This window comes from Cetorhinus maximus, chromosome 18 (assembly GCF_964194155.1).
Source record: "Cetorhinus maximus chromosome 18, sCetMax3.hap1.1, whole genome shotgun sequence".
In the NCBI taxonomy this organism is placed as follows: Eukaryota; Metazoa; Chordata; class Chondrichthyes; order Lamniformes; family Cetorhinidae; genus Cetorhinus; species Cetorhinus maximus.
In genome coordinates, this window is record NC_135896.1 from 81,875,342 (window position 1) to 81,899,240 (window position 23,899).

Below are 23,899 nucleotides of genomic sequence, written 5' to 3' on the forward strand. Positions count from 1 at the left end.
GTTAACCACACATGAATGAAGCAGGGCCCTGAACCCATTTGATCCCTTCTATCTAGAGTACCAACCCTACTAGTTTCATAGGATATCTGTTAATAAGTCAACTGCCCTTCCTGATCCATTTGCTTGAAAACTCCCTTTACATATGCAGCAAACGGCCAAATACCACTATGAGCCGCTCCTCCCACACAGTTCATCAACGACAGGATACCAAAATGTGTTCCACATAGATTTTATTAAAATACATTGAATCGGCTTTACAATCACATCTAAAGCCCAGTCATACATATTCCACAGAGCATTAATTGATTAAAAGTATGATTCCCTGATAGGAGGCTGCATTGGTGCGGTTATTCGGAGCTAATGCAGCTACAATCAACAAGGTTGTATCCAAAGTCTGCAGCTATCACAATTGCACAGACAAAATTTAAATAGGTATCCTGCAGTAATTTAAATGATGAATATGCATTTGTCACTTACTGTCGAGCAAAACCTCTGGAATTACACCCAGCTCCCACCCCCCCTCCACCACCTTGACCTCCCAAGCTCTCTGCTTCTCTTTCCTCCTTTAAAACATTCCTTAAAACCCTACTTTGTTGACCAAACCTTTGGTCATTTGCCCTCATATTCTCTTATGTGGCTCATTACTAAATTTTGTTTTGATAACACTCCTGCAAGCACCTTGGGGCATTTTACCATGTTAAAATCACTATACGTTTGTTGTTGAATATATGTATTTGTTGATGAAAAAGACAAAAAAGCTTACTGTTGATATGCGTTATGGCATTTGTGGCACTTTTGTGACCTAAATGTACAGTTTGCCAGATACCATCACCATGTGAAGACATCGCCCTTTTATCATTCTTCAGCTTTCTTCTGATATAATTCCATCATGGGGCTGGAACAGCTAAAGTCTCTAAAATGGTTCATTAACCCCGAGAATGAATGAACAATAGACAAAAGAATAAACGAATGGAGAAATTTTACAATCCATCGTCAAGAATATTTGATCTAATTTGATCAAATTTATATGACTGTTGACCATTCATAGCAGACTAAGGTTAGTCTGGGAAGGCACAGCCCCATGAGGGCAGATGTCAGGCGACCTTGGGCAACCTCCAGAACCACATCTAACGAGAGTAGACAACCCTACACCAGACCCTTCATGTATACTCAGACACGTGTATCACAAGGAATGGATTCACCAGTTCAAATGAGTCAGTGTATAATTGCGCAGATTCCAGTATTTGACAATTCAGGAGAAGTTTCTGAAATTGTAACTGGATTTCTGCCAACTATCACACAGAAGACCAGAACGAGAAGAACATTTAGCCCATCCCTCTTGTCAATGGACTTTTCACTCATTTATACATGGCTTCCTTGTTCTACTTGCTGACTTACCTGGAAGTGATATTCTGAATGCACCTTATCCATACCATATACTTTATAACTCACTGAAATCACACCCCCTTCCAGATTGTAGAGTTTAAACTCCTCTGTTCTTTCCTCTCAGTTCACCCCCTTTACATTCCTGTTGCATTGCTCTGCACATACATGCTTTTTGGCAAGCTTACCTATTTTTCAGAACCAGTCATAAGTGCGATATTGCACTTTGAAATGTTATGCGGTTTTCTTTCCCTGAGCCAGAAATTTACAAGCACTTCCCATTTCAGCTTCCCTAACTGAAAAGTGATCAAACTCTCAGTGATCTCAGGTTGTCCAAAGACCTCCTGACCTCAAAGGGACGATGGTTCATTGTATACAAAGCTCCACCCTAGCAGAATGAAGCAGTGTGCAGTACAAAGTGTCTCCTGACAGCATATTCTCTAATATATCTTCAGCAATGCCAGGGGAGATATGCTTGTATTTATTATTTTAATTAAGAGGATGACTGATTAGGACAGCTTGCAACTTTGTCGCTGCTTTAGAAAGTCAACCATCTGCTGACACTTCCATTATAGTTTTCGCAACAATGACAATTGAACACTTAAACAGTATAACGTTATCCAACAATGGAGGAAGAGGTACATGTAGATTATGTGCAACTGTACAGCAGCAGTGCACAATCCTGCCATTTAAATATGAAGTACCATGGAGGGATAATTTTGTTGCATTTGCATCCCATTTCTTCTCTGCAAGTTAATAAAACCCCACACAATGCATTAACTAACAAACCAGAGTGATGATGCAGAGCCAATTTCTGAACTGCATTGTATCGTGTCGCTCTGCCACCTGCAGCAAGCTCTCCTTCTTGTTTAACTGAGTATTTCGTGTTCAATGAAAGTCAACATTCATGATTTTGCCACGATCCTAGCCTTCCAGCTGATATTTTTACGAATGACAGATGTCCTGATGGAATCCAAGGCACTTCAAAATACAGTAAGAACAGACCTTAAAAAGTTAAATGAGATATTGCCACAATGCAATCAGTGCCATGTGAAATTAGGAGACATGTACTAGGCCTCACCTTCGGGGATCACTGGGAGGCTGGGCTATTTGTAAATGGCATTAAATGCTCTACCAATGATGAGTCTCCTGACTTCACTGGTTCCGGCCCCTATTTCATAAAGCTTAGCATCCCGCAGAAAGCGGCCCATTGGGTAGTCATTGATGTAGCCGTTTCCGCCTGCAATCACAAACACTTTAGAATAAGCATGAGCAGATTCACCACAGTATAGTCGATTAGCAAAGACCATATCATGTGTACCTAAGTTCTGAGAGGACCATGCCTTTTCTTGCTGAATTCCATTTCCCAAGTATTAGACAAGTTACAAAGCACAGAACTAAAAAACAATTCTTGAACTCTGTAGTGTGAAGGACCTATTATAATACTTACTTGTAGGGGTTTATGGTAATTCAGAGGGCTGGACTAATTATCTACAGAACATTAGTTTAAATCCTGCCATGCCAGTTTGAAAATTTGAATTCAGCTAAAAAAAGGAAATCTGGAAATTAAAATAACTTGAATCAGTAGAAGTGCAGTTGGTTCATTTGAATTCTGTGCAATGGGAGGGAATGGGGAGAGCTTGCATCCCTGAGAATTCTATGCTTGGACCAAGCAAACTGTACACATTTAAATGGAAAGTGAGATTAATATTAAGAATTCCATGCAGAAGAACCCCATTGCGGGGGACTCAAAAGTAGGTTTGCTCATTGATCCATAATCAATACTGAAATTAATGCTCTCCGGATGAATTTGACATTAAGTTTCATGCTGTAACTTGGTGGCCAATTGTTCAGTCACTCAAAAAGAAAAGCAGGAAGGAAACATTCTGTGACAAACACTTTTTTTACCCCCCACCTTTACACTTTGCGATGTCCAATCCACCCAAGACATGAATTTTACTTCATTTCAAGGGACGCATTTAGATCTCCTCTGGGACAGGAACATTGGTCAATTGAAGGTGATCCATATTTCATATCCAGCCTATGAAGATTCTTCATTAAAAATATTGCACTCTCTATTTGAATCTGGCAAGTGCTCCTGAGTATTTGCCTTTTTCTTCTTCACCAGCTTCATAGGAACATGGGGCCATTCACCCCCTGATCCCTGTTCCACCATTCAGTTAGATCACGACTGATCTGTATTTAAACTCCATTTACCCAGCTTGGATCAATATTCTTTAATAGGCTTAACTAATAATAATCTATCAATCTCAACTTTGAAATATTTAATTAGCCGAATCTCAATCACTTTTTGGGGGTAGGAATTCCAGGTTTCCACTACCCTTCCTGATATCATCCCTGTTGGTCTCACTCTAATTTTAATTTGTACCCCCTTGCTATGGATTCCTCCCCCCACAGGAGGAAATGCTTTCTCCCTATCTACCCTATCAAATATTTTCCTTTGACAGCTTCAAAAACTCCAACCCAGGCACTCTTCCATACAGCATTTGAAAATGAGGACACACTTCAATTGTCTCCTTGCTCCAAACCCTCTGGAGTGCGGGGACCCTGCTGTGCTCAACCTTCCCTTCCTCCTATCAGGGGTCAGGGCTGTGAAAAACAAAGATGTTAGCCAATTACTATTTGCTTTCCCTTTCCAATTGTTGGGGTGGCCTCATTGATTTGGTCTCAGCCTTTCACCTAGATTTATGACTTAAAGAAGAGAACACTCACCCAGACACTGAATTCCATCCAGGGCGACTTTGGTAGCTGCCTCTGCGGAATAAAGAATCACACCTGCGCAATCCTGGAAAAGGAAGGAGGGGTAAATGAGGTCCTAAACCTGGATAGTCAGTCTGGGTAGTCAGTTGCAGTTAGGTAACCAGGATTCAAAGTATGCAATCTTGATCAATACCCCATGCACTCAATATATCATGGGACTGGCCTGATGGATCTCAATGTCCCTTCCTGGTCCTATGCATTCCTAATGTAAAGAAAGTCCGAATTTATATTTATACAGAGCAGCACTTTTCATGGCCTCAGGATGTTCCGAGGCACTTTATACCTAAAGATGTACTATTGAAGTGCACTCACTGTTGTAATGTAGGAAATGGAACAGCCAATTTGTGCACAGCAAGCTCCCAAAAACAGAAATGTGATAATGATGAGATCATATGTTTTAGTGGTGTTGCTTGAGGGATAAATATTGTTCAAGACACTGTGGAGACCTTCTCTGCTTTGAATAACACTATGGAATCTTTTATGTCCACCTGGGAGGACAATGATAAGGGTAGGTGTGGCTTAAACCCTTTTACTATGTATCAAACACTGGGGAAGGAGGAACAGGTAAGTAGATAATCTTGATCATCGCTCATAATTATTTATACACAATACTTACAACTACACTTTACCCATAAATATATTTTTACCTTTTCTGGAAAATGGTGAAAAATAAGGACCGAAAGCACAACCCAGCAAGACAGAAAAATGAAATGAGAGGCAATTAAAGCAGAAAAAATCTGATCAGAAAAGATGAGGAGGCAAGGGCACTATTATTCCAGATAGATGATTTAGGACTTAGGGATATGGCTTCACAAAAGATCAGCAACCCCCTTTCAGTCTATTAATTACTTAAAAGAAAGAAAAATTCATAGAGGTTTTTAAAATGAAGAAGAGTTTTGAGAAAGCAAATAGGGATATACTATCTCCTCTGGTAGGGGAAACAGTGCCAAGCAGTCACCAATGTAATATTATAATAATATAAAAACAAAAAACTGCAGATGCTGGAAATCCAAAAAATAAACAAAAATAAAAATAGCCGGAAAAACTCAGCAGGCCTGACAGCATCTGCGGAGAGGAACACAGTTAACGTTTTGAGTCCAAATGACTCTTCAACAGAACTAAGGAAAAATAGAAGAGAGGTGAAATATAAGCTGGTTTAAAGGGGGGGTGGGGGGGGGGGGGGTGGGGGGCAGATAGAGCTGGATAGAGGGCCAGTGATAGGTGGAGATTGCCAAAAGATGTCATAGACAAAAGGACAAAGAGTTGTTGACGGTGGTGATATTAGCTAAGAAATGTGCTAATAGGTGACATTAAGGGTTGAAAGCAGGATGAGCAAGGTACAGATAGCCCTAGTGGGGGTGGGGTGAGGGGAAGGGATCGAAATAGGCTAAAAGGTAGAGATAAAACAATGGATGGAAATACATTTAAAAATAATGGAAATAGGTGGGAAAAGAAAAATATATATAAATTATTGGAAAAAAGGGGTATCGGAAAGGGGGTGGGGATGGAGGAGAGAGTTCATGATCTAAAGTTGTTGAACTCAATATTCAGTCCGGAAGGCTGTAAATTTAATATTGTTATCCAATTTAATATTGTTGCTAAGAGTATGAAAAGAAATTCTCCTAACCTCTTTCTTCAGAGCTTGGAATACTTTTGCACAAGGGATTGATCATTTAGGACTGAGATGAGGAGAAATTACTTCATTCAAAGGGTTGTGAATGTTTGGAATTCTCTACTCCAGAGGGTCATGGATACTCCATTGTTGAATGCATTTAAAGTTGGGGGAGACAAATTTTTGGTCTCTCAGGGAATTAATGGATATGGGGAGCTGGTGGGAAAATGGAGTTGAAGCCCAAGATCAGCCATGATTACACTGAATGGCAGAGCAGGCTCAATGGGCCGTGTGGTCTACTCCTGTTCCTACTCCTTATGTTCTTATGACAGCACAAGTAAGCCACCTGCTGCCAGGTTTCTGCCTAAGCAGCCCTTGAGCAGATTTCATAATGATAAGCAAGTGTTCTGTTAAAATGTTTTCCTTCAAGTTTCTCCATGTACCTTTGTGGAATATTTTAGTCTCTGCTCTTCCTAGAATGATCCCAAATGTACCTTAAACCCTACTGCACCAGTGTGATATTTCCACTTACCACACCACCCTCACATCCTCAGTGAGGCCGGGTTTAAATTATGGGCAGTATATCTTTTGATGTAGGTTTATTGCTCCACCATGAATTATGACTCCCTAACTTTTAAAGCAAAGAGCAGACATTCATTAGAAGGGTTTCCCACTCCAGGAAACTATTGGACCGTCACTGAACACAGAGCAAATAAAGATGCTCGTGTGAATTTCTGGCTATCAAGGTGAGGCGTCAGTACACTATAGACACCGTGTCAAGATTTAAGCATCACCTAATGTGATACAGCATAGTTAGATCCAGAAACCTCCCTCAATACTGCCCCAATAACGTATCTCAGCTTCAAGCACAGACAGTTTCCACCATGATAGAAGTATGATAATTTATCTGTTTCCCACATTAGCCACCCTGCGAGTGAGATTTCCAATTTAATTGGAATCAGTGCTGTGGAATACCCCTAGGGACTGGATTGAGACTGCTTAAACTCATTTCCAGTAGGATCCCTACAACCAGCAGACTGAGGAATCTGGGCAGAATTAAAGCTCAGATCACACAGGTGGCAACTGTAGACTCAAGTCCATGACTGTGGTCAAGGATTTATACAAACCATTTAGAGTGATTATCTACCAAGCATTCGTTAACAATGAGGTTGCTTATACAGCAGTCCATGAGAATGAGCTCTGCAACTCTCTTTACCCTCACCTTTGAGCTCATGTGGCCCTCATCACAGGCTCTTGCCACGTTGTATACGTACTGTCTGCACGCGCTCAGACGGGTATACATGTCAGCCATCTTGCCTTGCAAAAGCTGTAGAAGAGTGGAGGAGAGAGACACAGAGCAAAAGTAAATACATCAAGATGTCACTCCAGTTAGCCCATCTCAGTACAACCCAAATCTGCAATGGGTAAAATGAGGAGATAACAAGGACAAAATTTGAACATTGTTGTGAACACATAAATGTAGCACAGATTTAGGAGGAGAAGAAGAGTGAGAGAGAGAGTGAGTGTGAGGGACAGAAAGGAAGAGGGAAAGAGAGAGAGAAAAAAAGAGAGAAAGAGAGAGAGAGAGACAGACAGAGAGAGGTTTTGTTACAAACCACCATTGGAAAAAGGCTTTCCACTCTTGCCAAGGACGGGCCAATGTGTATCAGAGTCAGATTCAAACCTCGGCTCTCTACATGGGAAGCAACGCGCAATGGCTGGGTCTACCATGTCCAATACAGGTCCTAAGGCTCCACTGTTAAGGTATTGTATCCTCTGAAATTAGAGTCCATTTAACCATATCTAGGGTTATCATCCCTAAATAGCATCAACTTGAATTTATATAATGCTCTGCCATACTGAGGTGCTACACAGCAGGGTTAGAAGACAAAGACTGACATCAAACCTAAGGAGGAGACAAACAGAATAGATTACTAAAATCAGGACCACAGGTAAGTTTTAAGGACCAATTTTTAAAAAAGAGGTGGGGACACAGAGAGGTTTAGTTATCCCAAATCACCATCACTATAACCGCTATGCTCCTTCCTAATGGGCACCCAATCCTCCTTCTCTAGGGCTATAATTTCCCCCTGAATAGAAACCCAACAATCGCTCACTAGTTCTACCATCCCTTCTTGAATAGGAACCCAATCTTATATCACCATGACCATCTTTTCCCTCAAATGGTAGCCTATTGCTTTATCACTTGTAGTATATACTTTCTGTTCAGGGTTTCGACATCAAACCTTCTCCCTCATTCCCCGAATGGAAGTTATTTATTCCACCACTAAACTTATGGGCCTCTCAAAAGCAGCTGTTTGCTCAAAGTGCTTTGCTCACATAGCAACAGAGGCCCAGAAGGATGTTGTTTGCCTACATTTTTTGATCAGGCATAATTTTGTCCCAAAGTGAATAAATAAAAGGAAAGATTTTTTAAAAAATCAAATACCTCAACATTATATTTAGAGTCTTTGTGCCATCTTACCTGAAACTCTCCAATCTTCTGACCAAAAGCCTCTCGGACATGCAAGTAAGGGAGAGCGTTGTCCAGGACAGCCTGCATGATGCTGCAAATTAACGAGAAGAAACTTTTACCTATCAGTAAGGTGAAGATGTTGGGTCAAACTGAAGAGGAGCAGAGTCCAGATGTCTCTACAACAACCTCATTCTTTCTCAGAGCTCAATAATGTCAAACTCCTATCTCTCAGTCTTTCCTCACTTCGACAGTCTACTGGCATTTAAAATCCAAACTTGACTTTACCTACTAATTCTTGATTTACCTTGTTTATTATCCTTCTCATCCTCAAGGTCTATACCATGGTCTTTCATTTAGGTTCCTCACTAAAAAGAGGTAGGAATGCATTTCAAGCCAAATAATTTAGTAATGAGAGCAAAAACAAAAATAGCTGGAAAAACTCGGCAGGTCTGGCAGCATCTGCGGAGAGGAATACAGTTAACGTTTCGAGTCTGTATGACCCTTCATCAGAACTAAAGAAAAATAGAAATGTGGTGAAATATAAGCTGTTTGAAGAGGGTGGGAGAGGTGGAGCTGGATAGAGGGCCAGCGATAGGTGGAGGCAAAGAAGAGATTGCCAAAGATGTCATAGACAAAAGGACAAAGGGGTGTTGACGGTAGCGATATTAGCTAAAGGATGTGCTAATGGTGACATTAAGGGTAGAAAGCAGGACGAGCAAGTGACAGATAGCCCTAGTGCGGGTGGGGTAGGGGGAAGGGATCGACATAGGCTAAAGGGTGGAGATAAAACAATGGATGGAAATAAATTTTAAAATAATAATAGAAATAGGTGGGGAAAAAAAATATATATTTAAAAAATATATAAATTATTAGAAAAAAGGGGGATCGGAAAGGGGGTGGGAATGGAGGAGAGAGTTCATGATCTGAACTCAATATTCAGTCCGGAAGGCTGTAAAGTGCCTAATCGGAAGATGAGGTGCTGTTCCTCCGGTTTGCGTTGAGCTTCACTGAACATTGCAGCAGGCCAAGGACGGATATGTGGGCATGAGAGCAGGGTGGTGTGTTGAAATGGCAAGCGACAGGGAAGTCTGAGTCATGCTTGCTTGCGGACCATTAGGGAAGGGAAGGAAATCTGCTCCAGATCCACAACAATGTGGCCAGTGACACCCACATCCCATGAAAGAATAAAGAAAAAAATATAAATAAAGACTTTGTCCAGTATTGGCATTCTCACCTCTGTGTCAGTGGGTTTAGAAATAAATACCCATTCCAGAGGCCAAACCACATAATCCAAGCAGACATTCTCAATTCTCTGCAGCGGGACTTGAAGCTATAACTCTCTGACTCAGGGATGAGAATGCTGCCAATGAGCTGTGGTTGATGCCACATGCATGAAGAGGAATAGCCTCAGCTGACATGCCTCCCATAGTCAAATTGCCTAGCTGCACTCGGTGCTGGACTCACACTATTTACACACTTGAAGTATGGGCAGTTGAGTGAAGCACCAGAGGCTGTGGGCATCCATGAATCTTTTTCCCAGCTGGAATCTGCACATTCAAGGGATTAGCAGGGAAGACTGGGGAATAACAGCTCGGGAGATGGGAAATTTGGCTCCTTATTTTTCACCTTGCAGTGGTCAATGTTTTCCACAATTGGTGCAGTCTGGCTCATTCTTGGAGTAATTAAATAAATGGTATACATTATATGACAATATAACCCATCAGAAATAAGTTTACAGAGTCCCACTGGGTATTGGAGCAGAAAGCAATCGAACAAAGTTCAGATCTCAGACACTACTAACTGAAAAGTATTTATCTATATTTCAACAGCATCTTTCACATCAGAACGTGAAGCGTTTGTTATGAGATTGAGACACATGATCAATAGGAAGGGACAGAAGATAATTCCTTACCCTAGAGGACCAGCAGACAGCACCAATCGCTCCAAGTCTAGACCACTCATCAACACATAGACTCCTTTGTTCACTTCTCCCAAGATATTATTGGCTGAAACCATTAAATCATAGATATCATGTAGATATGAACATCATCACATCCATAAAAAGTGGGCTCAGGTCAGTGTTGCAGCTAAGTATACCGGTGACAGGTACTCACCAATACAGCAACAGACCATGCTTCACCTTCCCCTGCAAAAATTACATCCCCTTACAATGTTTTCTTTACTAGGAAACCTTCATCCCTGTATCGAATCATTGTAAGAGACGTATAGCTGGTCACTTTCTTCAGTATAGGTGTGCTGGATGTCATGGGTCACAGGACTCCTGTCAAGTTGATTTGCTCTGGCACTTACCAAAGCTCAGGAAGGTGGCACGTGACAAACATTTACTTGCAGATTGGACTGCCTGCCATTGTATGATTCAAAATGTTCTGTGCAAGCACCAAATGGGTTCACTCGCACATAGCTGCATTGTGTACTTTAATTTAATTGACAACTGCATTTTTGGTCAACCCTTTTTGCAATGGACAGGAGAGGAGGGGAGGTGTGGTGGGCAGGGTTCAACCGCCTGTTACGTGGTCACATTATCACAGAGATATATAAAGCAGGAGGGACACTTATGAAGTAGATCCTCACAATGCTCTCAAAACCCCCACCTGTATAACTCATACAATTATAGTTCCATTCAGTACAGAAGGCCATTCAACCCATCATGCCTGCGCAGGACCTTTGTAAGAGCTATCCAATTAATACCATTCACCCCTGCATCTTACCCATAGCACAGCAATATTTTCCTTTTGAACTATATACCCAATCCCTTTTCAGAAGTTAGTATTGAATCCACTTCCACCACCATTTCAGGCAGTGCATTCTAATTGACAATAACAATAATCAGATTCAAATATGGAACAGTTTAATACCTGGCACTTTGCAGTCTTCAAAGACTAGTTCACATGTGTTGGAGCCTCTCATTCCCAATTTATCAAGTTTTTGAGCCGTACTGAATCCAGGCATACCCTTAAGATGAACAAAAATACGTACAGAGGGATATAAAAAAAAACTATGAGAGGAAATGCACAAGAGGACATCAAACGTTATGAACTCTGGCTACATGGATAGATAATCTGAGCCACACTAGAACAAAGATATAATGAAGAAAGCAGGTAGATGATTATAATCAGCCCTGCTGTAATCAGCTTGGTGCATCTGCCCTGTTTGGCAGGGTGCAGAAAAAAATCTATTTCTTGCTGCTGAGCTTACAACAAGTTCAAAGTCACACAGATCAGCTGAGTTGGGGATGGCTTACTCTATACCAAAGTTTGGCTGTATGCACACACATAATAATAACCCTGAATAACTAAGTGCCTCTTGTAACTGGTGCATGTTTTTTAGAAAACCATCTTTTCCACCCCACTCAGCCGTGAGCTCCACATGGGCCCAGATTACTGCTCCAAGTTGAGAGTTTAACAAGGTGACCCCTGATCACTGCTCCCTGCCGGGAGCTTCACATGGAGACCCCTACCCACCACTCCCAACCGTGACTTCCACTGGAACCCCTTATCACCACTCCCAGCCACGAGCTCGAGAAAGGGCCTCCTGATCACTGCTCCCTGGTGAGCTGCACACGGAAACCCTGATCAGCACTCAGCTGTGGCCTCTACACAGAAACCCTTGATCATCGCTCCCAGTCATGAGCTCTAGACAGGGACCTCTGATTACCACTCCCAGCCATGAGCTCTACAAGGGTAGCCTGATCACCACTCACAGCATGAGCTCCATAAGTTGATGCCTGATCACTTGACAGGGACAACACCTGGTCAAGATTCATGCTAGATATATAGCAGGCCAGGCTGAAGATGCATCCCTGAACCCAAGCTCATAATTCCTGCAATGTAAAGAGAAAGTAACTGATATTAACAAATGCCTGACGCCCCAAATGCCCCCAAAAACATACTAGAAGGTCCTGATGAGAATCAGTGTAAAATACTACCTTCTCTACAATGAACGCTGTAATGCCACGGGAAGCTGGCTTGGCATTAATGTCCGTTTTGCCATAAACAATGATAACGTCAGCTTCAGGGCCATTGGTAATCCAGAACTTGTTGCCATTGAGGACGTAGTAATCACCTTCCAGAAAACGCAAACAAGTCTTGAGTCAGTGAAGCACACTGCTTTTTGAAATTACTTTGATCAGACCAGATCACTGAAGCGCTTCATTTTCATATTGGGGTCCAGCTTTGACCATTTTGCCAACAACTACGGAATAATTTTCTTCTCAACAGTGGCACTTCAAATTTTCACTTTTCTGTTTGGGCAAATGGGGTAGAAATCTGTGGTGAATGGAACATTTTTCCATATTTAGTAGTCAGCATCTACAAGGGACAGTTAAAATGTGGCTTTCTCTGCACTGCCCCAACCAGGGATCTGGTCTCCAAACTCTGAAGGTCATCCACTGCTACATTAAATGGAACATTTTCTCCACCAGCCAAGCTTTTGGCTCTCTTAAATTTATTGTCATGTTTCAGGGTTCATTGGCCATTTTACCACAAATAAAATTCAGATAGAAACTATTTCAAAATGTGTTTTGGGTGAAAATTTATTTTGTAGGGGTTAGTTTCAGGAGATAACCCAGGAATGATCTGTGAATCCAAAGTCAGCTGTAAAGTGGTTAGTATACAAATTGGAAGTCACTTTCCCCAGAAATCAAACTGTTTGCAGTCAGGAATAAGACTGAATACAGGCACCAAGGAAGGCAATCTTGGTTTTTGGGACAGGGCTGCACAGGCAGTCGGGCCGCACAGGCAGTCGGGCCGCACAGGCAGTCGGGCCGCACAGGCAGTCGGGCCGCACAGGCAGTCGGGCCGCACAGGCAGTCGGGCCGCACAGGCAGTCGGGCCGCACAGGCAGTCGGGCCGCACAGGCAGTCGGGCCGCACAGGCAGTCGGGCCGCACAGGCAGTCGGGCCGCACAGGCAGTCGGGCCGCACAGGCAGTCGGGCCGCACAGGCAGTCGGGCCGCACAGGCAGTCGGGCCGCACAGGCAGTCGGGCCGCACAGGCAGTCGGGCTGCAAAAAGCTGCAAAGGAAAAGTAGTTCTGCCCTTGGAATAGATGCAAAGAAATCAATTAGTTGCAAGTGCCAACTCTCCAATGTGGGGCAATGCAATCACCATGCAAACATAAGTGGTATCAATTGAACTAAGCACCTCTGATCACAATTGCTAATCTATACTTTCTGGAATAAAGCAATTTAATGACTCAAGTCAAGTTTTGCCTTGTCCAGGGTTCAACTGGTCCGCCTTCAGAGAGATTGAAGAGGTGTCAGCTGTGGCTCAGTCCATAGCACCCTCACCTTTGAATCAGAGGGTTGTGGGTTCATGTCCCACTCCCGGAAAACCAAGAACTGTGATTGTACTCGAAAAGAGTTGCAATCTGTGACTGTTGATAACTCGAAAGAGTGTCAGAGAGATTGAAGATGTACAAGTGCATGGGGCTCAGAATTCCAGATCAGATCACAAGTGAGTTTCACTTACACTCCTGGGTCCCCCCTACTGCACAAGTAGATACAGGATAATGCAAGCCAACTCCCATATAAAAACATTCAAGTCACTTACAGGAGTAATGGCACCACTGAATCTGAGAAGGTACCTACAGCAGATTCAAATCCATAACACCCATCAATTTCTTGCCAAAATATGGGTAGTTTTATGTCATGAACTTAGCTCACTTAGACATCAGTGAAAAGTGTCCAAACTTGTTTCTCAAGGGACTCTCTCAGCCAAATAGTAACAATTTTGATCCCATCAGTCTGGGATGGATTCAAATGTAGATCCCCAAGGGAACCAAGTCCTAAGCCACAGCGTCATGTTGTGTCACTCATTGTGTCATTAATTCCACAAACCTTTCTTATCTGCCTTCAATTTCATCGAGATAACATCTGACCCTGCATTCGGTTCACTCATTGCGAGAGCCCCAAAATGATCGCCACTAATTAACTGAAAGGAGAGAAAGCCAATTAAACAGAAGGAAACCCACTTCACAGTCCAACTGCAGTGCAGTGACAAGCACACTCTGGAGCTGCTCCAAGAATGAGCTGCAGAATATAACACAATCAATGGATTCACTTCTAGTTGTAATGCAGTTACACAGGTAATTGTTTAAAGATTTCTCTTCACTTGCAATCTGTTACTGTCTTGAAAGCCCTACCTCTGTTGTTTCTAAAGAGCTCCATTCTGTTACCTTATTATTTCCCTCTTATGTTAACCTGGCTGCTCTTGTTAACTTTTTTTTGAACAGATGCAGAATGTATGGATTTGGTGGCAATCAGGTTCAAATACTTTGGTTATAATGTCTATCACGCATTATGTCTGTGATGTTGTTAATAATTGCTGGTGTCTGGTTAGGCATGCTTTACCAGTCCAATAAGACTGATGATATATTGCTTATATATATATATATATATATATAAATAAATATTATATATAAATATATATATATATATATATATAAAATGCTGGAATGCAGCATCTCTTGCCTTGGGAACAGCAACATTCCAGAAATAAATGCAGGGGTTGTTGAATGGCTCCTATGAGCTTACCATGTGGGAAAGCAGTTGAACTAAAAAAGTAGGACATTCAAATGGATGTACTAAATTTACATACTTTAACTGAACAAACTTTGAGCCAGTTATATTATTGCCTCAGTGCTGGTGGAAAGTACACACTGTTTACAGTGCACACTGTGCAAAACCAGGAGCACAAGTCAGGCGAAGGAGGCAATATGAAGGCAGGAGGTGTGAGGCCACAGCTCAGAGGCAGCCTTATGCTCCTAAATCTCTAGCCTTGTTATGATATGCATAAGCCAAGCAGAGCATTTTATCAGTAGACAGAACACACTGTATAGCTGGCAATGCAATTCAGATCTGTTAGCTGCTAATGCCGCTATATAGGCACTTGCCTGGGCTTAGTATCTATACCATAACTGGATGCAGAATATAGGATTAAAAGGCACTGGAAATTCTCTCTTGGATACCTCTCTGAAGTTTCCTTTAGCTAATGAAGGATGGCCTGTGAGCAAGGAATCCACAGCTATTTGACACGATCCAATAATTCGACTTAAGCATGACTGGAATGCGCCACTTGGTGCCATACCTTTGGTAAGTATTTATTCTTCTGTTCTTCGTTCCCATTCCTCACCAGCTGATTGATGCACAGGTTGGAATGAGCTCCGTAACTGAGGCCGATGGCAGCAGACGCACGGCTTATTTCCTCCATAACAAGGACATGATCCAGGTATCCACCTCCTGTGCCTCCATACTCCGCTGTAAAGTACCACAGAGCTAGCTGAACAAGATGATTAAACTCACCGCAACAGTAACAAAATCCTGAAAACACTGCATCATCCATCTGAGACAAACACTGTAATTGCATACATTACTGGTGAGAATGTGAAACTTGCTACCGCATTGAAGTGGTTGAGATAAATAGCATAAATTTATTGAAGAGGAAGCTTGTTAAGTACAAGAGGGAGAAAGGACTGATAGGATGAGATGAGAAAAGGTGTGCGGAGGCTCATGTGGAGCACAAACAACAGCATAGATCAGTTGGGCTGTAAGCTCTGTTTCTGTGTTGTAAATTCTATGCAGCTAGAAAAGTACCCACATCATCAGATATCCAAGGACTTTCCACAGTAACCATGCTGAAAACACAATGCGTCTTTCTGCATATAATACAAATACCAAACTAAATACACTGAAGTCCCATCTATTCAGTAAACGTATTCAAACAACTGCAAAATGCAGAGTCCCTCCTGCATGCCACAGGCCAGCTCAATACATACACACCCACACATTTGTATAAAACACACTAACATGACATGACAACACAGCACACTGTTGCATCAATATACACACTAGCAAATCACATGCAGTCACTAATTTGCACACACGACATGTCCAAAGATGCACTAAATGCATTGTGTTTATGAGCATGAAAATACTGTTTATAAGTACCAGTCATAGCTCCATGGTGGAATTCTCACCCAAAGGTCAGAAGATTATAGATTCAAGTTGCACCACAGGACTTGAGGATGTAAATCCATACTGACACGTTATAACACAGCAGTTAGTAAAGGCTGAGAGAAACTTTAAATGACTGTCATAACCTATATTTTCAATTGGTATGTTTGAGATGCAGCTCTGAATTCAGAAATGAAACCACCACGCCTCCAGAGGTTTTTTATATACATTAAATTAGACATTTATCAATTTAACAAGAAATTAAACACATACACATGTCTACAAATTATTACCATAATAACTTTTAAACAAATCCCCAAATTAATCACTCCTAGGTAAATCTTCACCAAGGCAACAATAACCCATAGACTTAAACAGACACCAGGCAAAGCACATTTTATCTTATGAATTCAAAATGAGGTTCCTTTGCACCGTTGCAGGCTTACAGGCGGCTTAGATCTTACATGCCTCTAACCTACACACACAAAACTCTTTTCTGTATATACCTAGCCTTCCCTTTGAATGCAAATTCTCATTGTATCACCAGGCCCTTTGAACTCCACCTCTTCTAACCCTTTTCATAGTACCAATTTTATTAGTAATATAAACATCTTGCTTGGTGTCTCCTAGATAGGTGCAATATTTCACCTCCAGTCTTTGAATGGTTTATTCATTAACATGCAAATGTACCCTCTACCTTACTGTTTAACGTCTTAAAACTACTATACATCAAAGACTAGCTGGCTTTAATCCAATTAAGACACGCACACTCACACCCACAGACACAGACCCTACTACAAGTCCAATTTAAAATAATTCCCAATAACATTATATACATTAATATCTTCACGACATCCCCCTCCCTACTGAAAAATGAACCGTCATAATTCTAAAAGACGGCTTCATTTTTTAATAACACATCTCACACTATCAGATGCATGCATTAACATAAGAACATAAGAACTAGGAGCAGTAATAGGCAATTTAGCCCCTCGAGCCTGCCCCACCATTCTTACGATCGTGGCTGATCTCACTTCGGCCTCAACTCCAATTTCCCGCCCTCTCCCCATAACCTTTCAACCCATTACTAATTAAAAATCTGTCTATCTCCTCCTTAAATTTATTCAGCGTCCTGGCATCCACTGCACTCTGAGGTAGTGAATTCCACAGATTCAAGACCCTTTGAGAAAAGTAATTCCTCCTCATCTCTGATTTAAATCTACCACCCCTTAGCCTAAAACTATGGCCTCTCGTTCTAGAATGCCCCAGAAGGGAAAACATCCACTCCACATCTACTTTGTCTATCCCCTTTAGCATCTATATAGCTCAATTAGATCTCCTCTCATCCTTCTAAACTCTAGCGAGTATAGGCCTAAACTGCTCAATCTCTCCTCATAAGACAAGCCCCGCATCTCTGGAATCAATCTAGTGAACCTCCTCTGAACCGCCTCCAACACAACTACATCCTTCCTCAAGTTAAGGGGACCAAAACTGTGCACAGTACCCCAGGTGCGGTCTCACCAATGCCTTGTACAGTTGCAACAACACTTCCCTATTTTTATACTCTATTCCTTTAGCAATAAATGCCAAAATTCCATTTGCCTTCCTTATTACCTGCTGTACCTGCATACTAGCTTTCAGCAATTCATGCACAAGGACACCCAGATCCCTCTGCACTGAAGCATTCTGAAGTTTCTCTCCATTTAAATAAGTTGCCTTTTTATTCTTCTGACCAAAATGGATAACCTCACATTTATCCACGTTAAAATCCAGCTGCCAAATTTTGGCCCATTCACCTAACCTGTCCATATTCATTTGTAAATTTCTTATTTCTTCATTGCAACATACTTTCCCACCTATTTTATTTTAACATAGCAATATATATATATACACAAGTCCTTGCTATCAAGAGAAATCACTCCTGTTCAGTGTCCAGGTTTTTTTTAAATGTCCAATTTTCCTTTAAGCTTCAAACTCTTGATAATGCTTTTGCGAACAGATTTTCTCTGCCAGCAACATGTATAATCCATAGATTAAATGGTTGTAATAATAGACTCCACCTGAAAAGTCTTGCACTTTTGCACTGAAATTTGTCCAAAAACTTCAAAGGATTGTGGTCTGTATAAATTGTTTTTGATGAATTGTTGGCAACATAAATTTCAAAATGCTGCAACGCTAACACCAAACCCAAGGTCTCTTTTTCGATCATTGGATATCTTCTCTGTTGTACATTCAGCTTCTGTGAAAAATATCCTATTGGCTTTTCGATTCCAGTGTCATCTTCTTGTAACAGTACAACCCCAATGCCTATTTCGCTTGCGTCAACAGCAAACTTGAATTGCTAGGCATAATTGGGTCCTGGCAAAACTGATGTCGTAGTTAATACAGTTTTCAAACTATCAAATGAGTTCTGACACTCCTGTGCCCATTGAAACTTCTTGTTCTTTTTTCATAGTTCAGTCAGTGGAGCAACTACACTGCTAAAATTTGGTACAAATTTCCGGTATAACCCACTCATGCCCAGAAATCTCAAAACTTTTCGTTTTGTTGTAGGAACTGGGAAATCCATGATAGCCTTGACTTTTGCATCTCTTGGAGCCACCTTACCATGTCCAATGGTATGGCCAAGTTCATCACCAAATTAGCTTCTTGTAATGAAGAAAATAATTCTTCCAGATGCTGTAAATGCTCCTCCCACATAGGACTGAAAACTATTAGATCATCAATATAAACAGCACAATTGCTTAGACCTGCAATTACTTTGCTTGTCAATCTTGGAAATGTCACAGGTGCATTCTTTATGCCGAATGGCATGACTTTAAACTGATATAGCCCATTTTACATTACAAAAGCCGATATCTCCTTTGCTCTCTCCGACAACGTTACCTGCCAATATCCTTTTAGCAAGTCAATCTTTGTGATAAATTTCAATTATCCCACTTTCTCAATGCAACCTTCCAACCATGGTATAGGATATGAATCTGCTTTTGTCATCACATTCACCTTTCTATAGTCCACACACAGTCTTTGTGTTCCATCCAGTTTCGGTACCTGCACAATAGGCGAACTCCAGTTATTGCAACTAGACTCAATGATATCATTTTGAAGCATGAAATCAATTTCTTTCTGTTTGTGATAACTTTGCCAGATTTAATCTATAAGGATGTTGCCTTATTGAAGATGAAACCTGTACAGAAACATCATGTATAGCTAATTGTGTCTTTCCCAATTTATTCCCACAAATAGGTTTGTGTGACTGCAATAGCTTTTCCAAATCACTTTGACACTTGCTTGGAAGGTAACTCAATATTTCATTTAAATTTTCAAGCACCCCCTCATAATCCAATTTGATTAGAGGTAAATCAATTTCAGAGTCCTGCACTTCTACCTCTTTCTCATCATCCACCATCACTAATACCTCTTTTTGTTCCTCTTCCCTGTCAAAGTATTTTTACATGACACACCCTCTGCTTCTTTCTTCTATCTGGAGTATTTATTAAATAATTTACTTCATTCGATTTCTTTTCAATCCTGTAAGGCACATTAAATCTTGCATTTAATGAATCACCTAGTACTGGTAACAAAACAAGTACTTTCGCTCCAGAAACAAAACTGCAAGCTTTAGCTTTCTTGTCTGCCTTCACACTTGCTGTGATATCTTTAAATGTTCCCTAGCCAACTCACATGCTTTGTTCAATCTTTCCCTGAAATTTCCCTGAAATGTAATCCAAGAGAATAGTTTCTGAATTTTGTCCCACCAATTTCTCATGAATTAATTTCAGTGGTCCCCTTACCTCATGACCATAAACTAGTTCAAAAGGGCTAAAACCAGTCAATGCATTAGGAGAGTCTCTAATAGCAAATAACAGGAATGGAATTCCTGTATCACAATCCTGTGGACAATCCTGACAGTACGCTCTCATCATAGTTTTTAAAGTTTGATGCCATCTTTCCAAAGCTCCTTGTGACTCCGGATGATAGGCTGTTGGCTTAAACTGTTTTATCCTCAAACTATCCATTACTTCCTTAAACAGCTGTGACATGAAGTTTGACCCCTGATCTGATTGTGTTTTCTTAGGTAAACCATATCTTGTAAAAAAAAATTTAATTAACTCCTCCACAACCTTAGTTGTAATATTTATTAAAGGTGTTGCTTCAGGAACCTGTTAGACACATCCATTATTGTCAGTAACTACAGATTTCCACTTTTAGTCTTAGGGAGGGGTCCTACGCAATTAATCATGACCCTAGTAAAAGGTTCTTCAAATGCTGATATTGGGATTAAAGGTGCTGATTTATCACTGCTGTGGTTTTCCCTGTTACTTGACATGTATGACAGGCTCTACAGAATTTGACGACATCCCCATGCAATCCTGGCCAAAAAAAGACATCTATCTTTTTCTGTGTTTTCCTAATTCCTAAATGTACTCCCATTGGAATTTCATGAGCAATCCTCAGAATCTCATTTCTATACCCTAATGGGATAACAATCTGATGCATCTCGCTCCAGCTTTCATTTGCTGAGACATGATCCATTTTCTCATTAAAATATCTCCCATAAGGTAATAACATACTGGAATACATTTTGCTTCTGTTTCTGAATAAGCTTTCTGATATAACTGCTTTAATTGCAAATCATTTTTCTGTAACTCCACTAACCTCCTGGAGTTAAACACTTCAGCTGAATTGTACGGTAGTCTTTCCTCCTGAACAATGTTATCAAACACAGTGCACGCTAACTGGATTTTGACACCTTCTTCTTGCCTTTGAACATGCTGCCTTTCTTGTTTTTGTTTCAACCTGTGTGCCTGTGACCTCGTTATCACACGATCTGGAAACAATCCAGGGTGCTCTTTCTGTAACATCTCTGTTGAAAACATTTCTACAGGCTGCTCAACTACCTCAGGTATCACCCATATTTGTGATCCAGCTATAGCATTACCCAGAATAAATTGAACCCCTGCAATGGGCAACTTTTCCACTATTCCAACAATAACTTTATCTATTCTCCATTTGCTCTTTAAATTTACCTTCCACAACGGAATAGATTTAGCATCTCCATAAACCCCACTTTTTATCACTTGCTCCTGCAATACTCCCTCTGAACAACAAATATCATTATCCCACAACATTAAAGATTGACTAAGCCCTGTGTCTCTTAAAATTTTAACATCTTTACCTACTCCACCATGTACTCATGGAAAGACTTTCCCTTCACACACAAAGTCTTTAAACATTTCTGCAACCTGCTCCTCAGAATTTTCTTGGGTAAATTGTGAACACATTCCCACTTCTTTACCTATCACTAGTTCTCCCTGTTTTACCTGTACACAAACCACTGGTTTTACCTGTGCCTGAACCTCAGAACTCTCAGTACTTTTACTTCCAGAACTTTTCAGTACCCCAATAATTCCAACAGATTCTCCCAGTAATTTCCAACACACTGAGCAGAATTTTCTGCCTGCCGGGCGGGCGGGCCCAACCCAATCTCCGGTGGGCAGGGAGCCAATCCCCGCCGGGGAAGCGGGCCCCGCTGTCATTTTACGTGGGGGGCCCAATTAAGGCCCGCCCAGCGTGACGTCCGGCGGGAAGCGCTATGCGCTTCCTATGCGGGCGGGGGGGGGGGGGGGGGAGATTCCCCAAAAGCGAGAGTGCACTCTTTCGCGCATGCGCACGAAAGAGCACATATCTCCCTGAGGCTACTGCCTCAGGGAGATTGCTGACAGTTTTAAATACGTTAAAAATAGAAAAAAAAAATCCTTAACATGTCCCCCTCACGCGAGAATGTCACATGAGATGGGACATGTTCATAAATTACACTAGAACTTTATTAAACTTTTTAAATCCCTGCATGAAACCTCATCCCGCCGGTGGATGAGGTTTCATGTTTTTCTATTGCCCGCCGGGGCTCCTGGCCTGCCTGTCCAACCTTAAATTGTTTAAATGATCCTGTCAATGGCCTCAATTGGCCATTGACAGGTCGGCAGGCCTGCAGCTGATTTTGCTGCGGGCCCACTTCCTGAAAATTTAAATGGGGCGGGATGATGTCGGGGGATCCCCCCGACGTTATCCCGCGTCATTTTACGCATCAGCGAGCGGGCCCCGCCCCCTTCTCGCCGACAGCAAAATTCAGCCCACTGACTTTGTGCGCCCCACTTTGTTACAACGAAACACCTCAATTTTCAAATGTCACTCCTAACCTCAGCATCTTCCTTTTTATTCTGAGAAAAACTTCCTGGCAATTCCCAGATGCTCCTCCTCTTCCCTGACTACCTACCTTCCTTTCACCTTCCCACTTTCTATCCTTTACTGATTTGAAAGGGTGACGAAAAGAAGGTTTAGCTCTCTGAACTAACTCATAATCATCAGCCATCTCTGCTGCTTGTCTTACAGTTTGAACCCTCTGTTCCTCCACATGAGTTCTCACTACCAAAGGGACTGAGTCGTTAACTTCTTCCAAAAGAATTACTAGCCTAAGAGCTGCATATGTTGTCTCTATGATAAACGCCCTTATCCACTGGTCAAAATTACTTTGTTTTACGTCTTCAAACTCAATATAAGTTTGCCAAGGCTGTTTTCTCATATTCCTAAATTTCTGCCTGTATGCTTCAGGAACCAATGCATATGCACTCAAAATAGCCTTTTTCACCACATCATAACTCACCGATACCTCTTTAGACAGCGAAGCATATACTTCATGCGCTCTACTCAGCAACTTAGACTGTAATAATAAAATCCAGTACTCTGGTGGCCATTTCATCTGTTTAGCTATCTTCTCAAATGAAATAAAGAATGCTTCAACGTCTTTTTCCTCAAACTTTGGAACAGCTTGTACAAATCTAAACATCTCCCCACTGGGTTTTAGGTTAAAGGTTTTTTCATTATCAGAACTCTCAAAATCAGAGATCTCTTTTTTAACTTCCAGCCTTTTAAGCAGGTATTCTCTTTCTCTCTCTTTCTTGAAATTCCAGTTCCCATTCTTTCTCCTGCCTTTCTGCTTACTCCCTTTTAAATGCCATTTCTCTTTCCTTTGCTTGTTCAAATTCAAGCTTCTTAATTTCAAACTGAAGTCTCACTGCCTCCAGTTGTGACTCACCAGTGTCAGATATCACTTCCAACTGTAGATGCTGTGCTATATCTTTAATTATATCTGATTTCCTAGCCCCCAATTTTAACTCATCTGCCAACTCTGTTAAATTACTCTTGGTTATTTTTTGCAACCCAATCAGAGTTATATCCTCTACTCCCAGACAAGTCATAGCAATTGCCAAAGCCATCTTGCAGTCTCACCATTTCTAAAAAACCTCACTAACTCCTGAATTCAAGTGCTTCTCATACTCATAACCTTAAGATTCACCAATTCCAAACCAATAAAGGAATTACAAATATTATCCTGCCAAGAGCCCACAACTGTTATGACACAGCCTTTACCAACTCCTGTGTCATAATACACACTCCTATGCAGTACTGAGTGATTACAGTATGCTCAGGAATGCCATCCTTTGGATAAAATAGGATGTACAATACAGAAACAGGCCATCTGCCCAACCAGTTCATGCTGGTGACTGAGAAGTTAAACCTTTTCAGGTGGATATAAAAGATTCCATGGCAATATTTTGAAGACAAGCAGGGGATGTGTCCTCCTCTACTATCCTGGTCAATATTTAATCCCTCAGC

The 23,899-nt window shown here is 41.3% G+C and overlaps 1 protein-coding gene across 3 annotated transcripts in view; it reads right to left on the reverse strand.

Annotated features, from left to right (window-relative positions):
- Nucleotides 1-214: 214 nt before the first annotated feature.
- Nucleotides 215-23,899, reverse strand: part of ivd (isovaleryl-CoA dehydrogenase) — a 47,856-nt gene continuing 24,171 nt past the window's right edge. Inside the window, exons 4-13 of one of the 3 annotated variants that reach the window (XM_078563065.1) lie at nucleotides 15,357-15,526; nucleotides 14,108-14,201; nucleotides 12,199-12,335; nucleotides 11,129-11,225; nucleotides 10,165-10,258; nucleotides 8,262-8,343; nucleotides 6,999-7,103; nucleotides 4,117-4,189; nucleotides 2,465-2,623; nucleotides 215-2,364 (exon numbers count right to left, since the gene is read on the reverse strand). In XM_078563065.1, coding sequence (XP_078419191.1) covers nucleotides 2,490-2,623; nucleotides 4,117-4,189; nucleotides 6,999-7,103; nucleotides 8,262-8,343; nucleotides 10,165-10,258; nucleotides 11,129-11,225; nucleotides 12,199-12,335; nucleotides 14,108-14,201; nucleotides 15,357-15,526 — 986 coding nt within the window. In that variant the 3' untranslated portion in view covers nucleotides 215-2,364; nucleotides 2,465-2,489. Of the gene's footprint in view, nucleotides 2,624-4,116; nucleotides 4,190-6,998; nucleotides 7,104-8,261; nucleotides 8,344-10,164; nucleotides 10,259-11,128; nucleotides 11,226-12,198; nucleotides 12,336-14,107; nucleotides 14,202-15,356; nucleotides 15,527-23,899 lie in introns of all 3 variants that reach the window. The other 2 variants (XM_078563066.1, XM_078563064.1) reach the window with 2 other exon arrangements.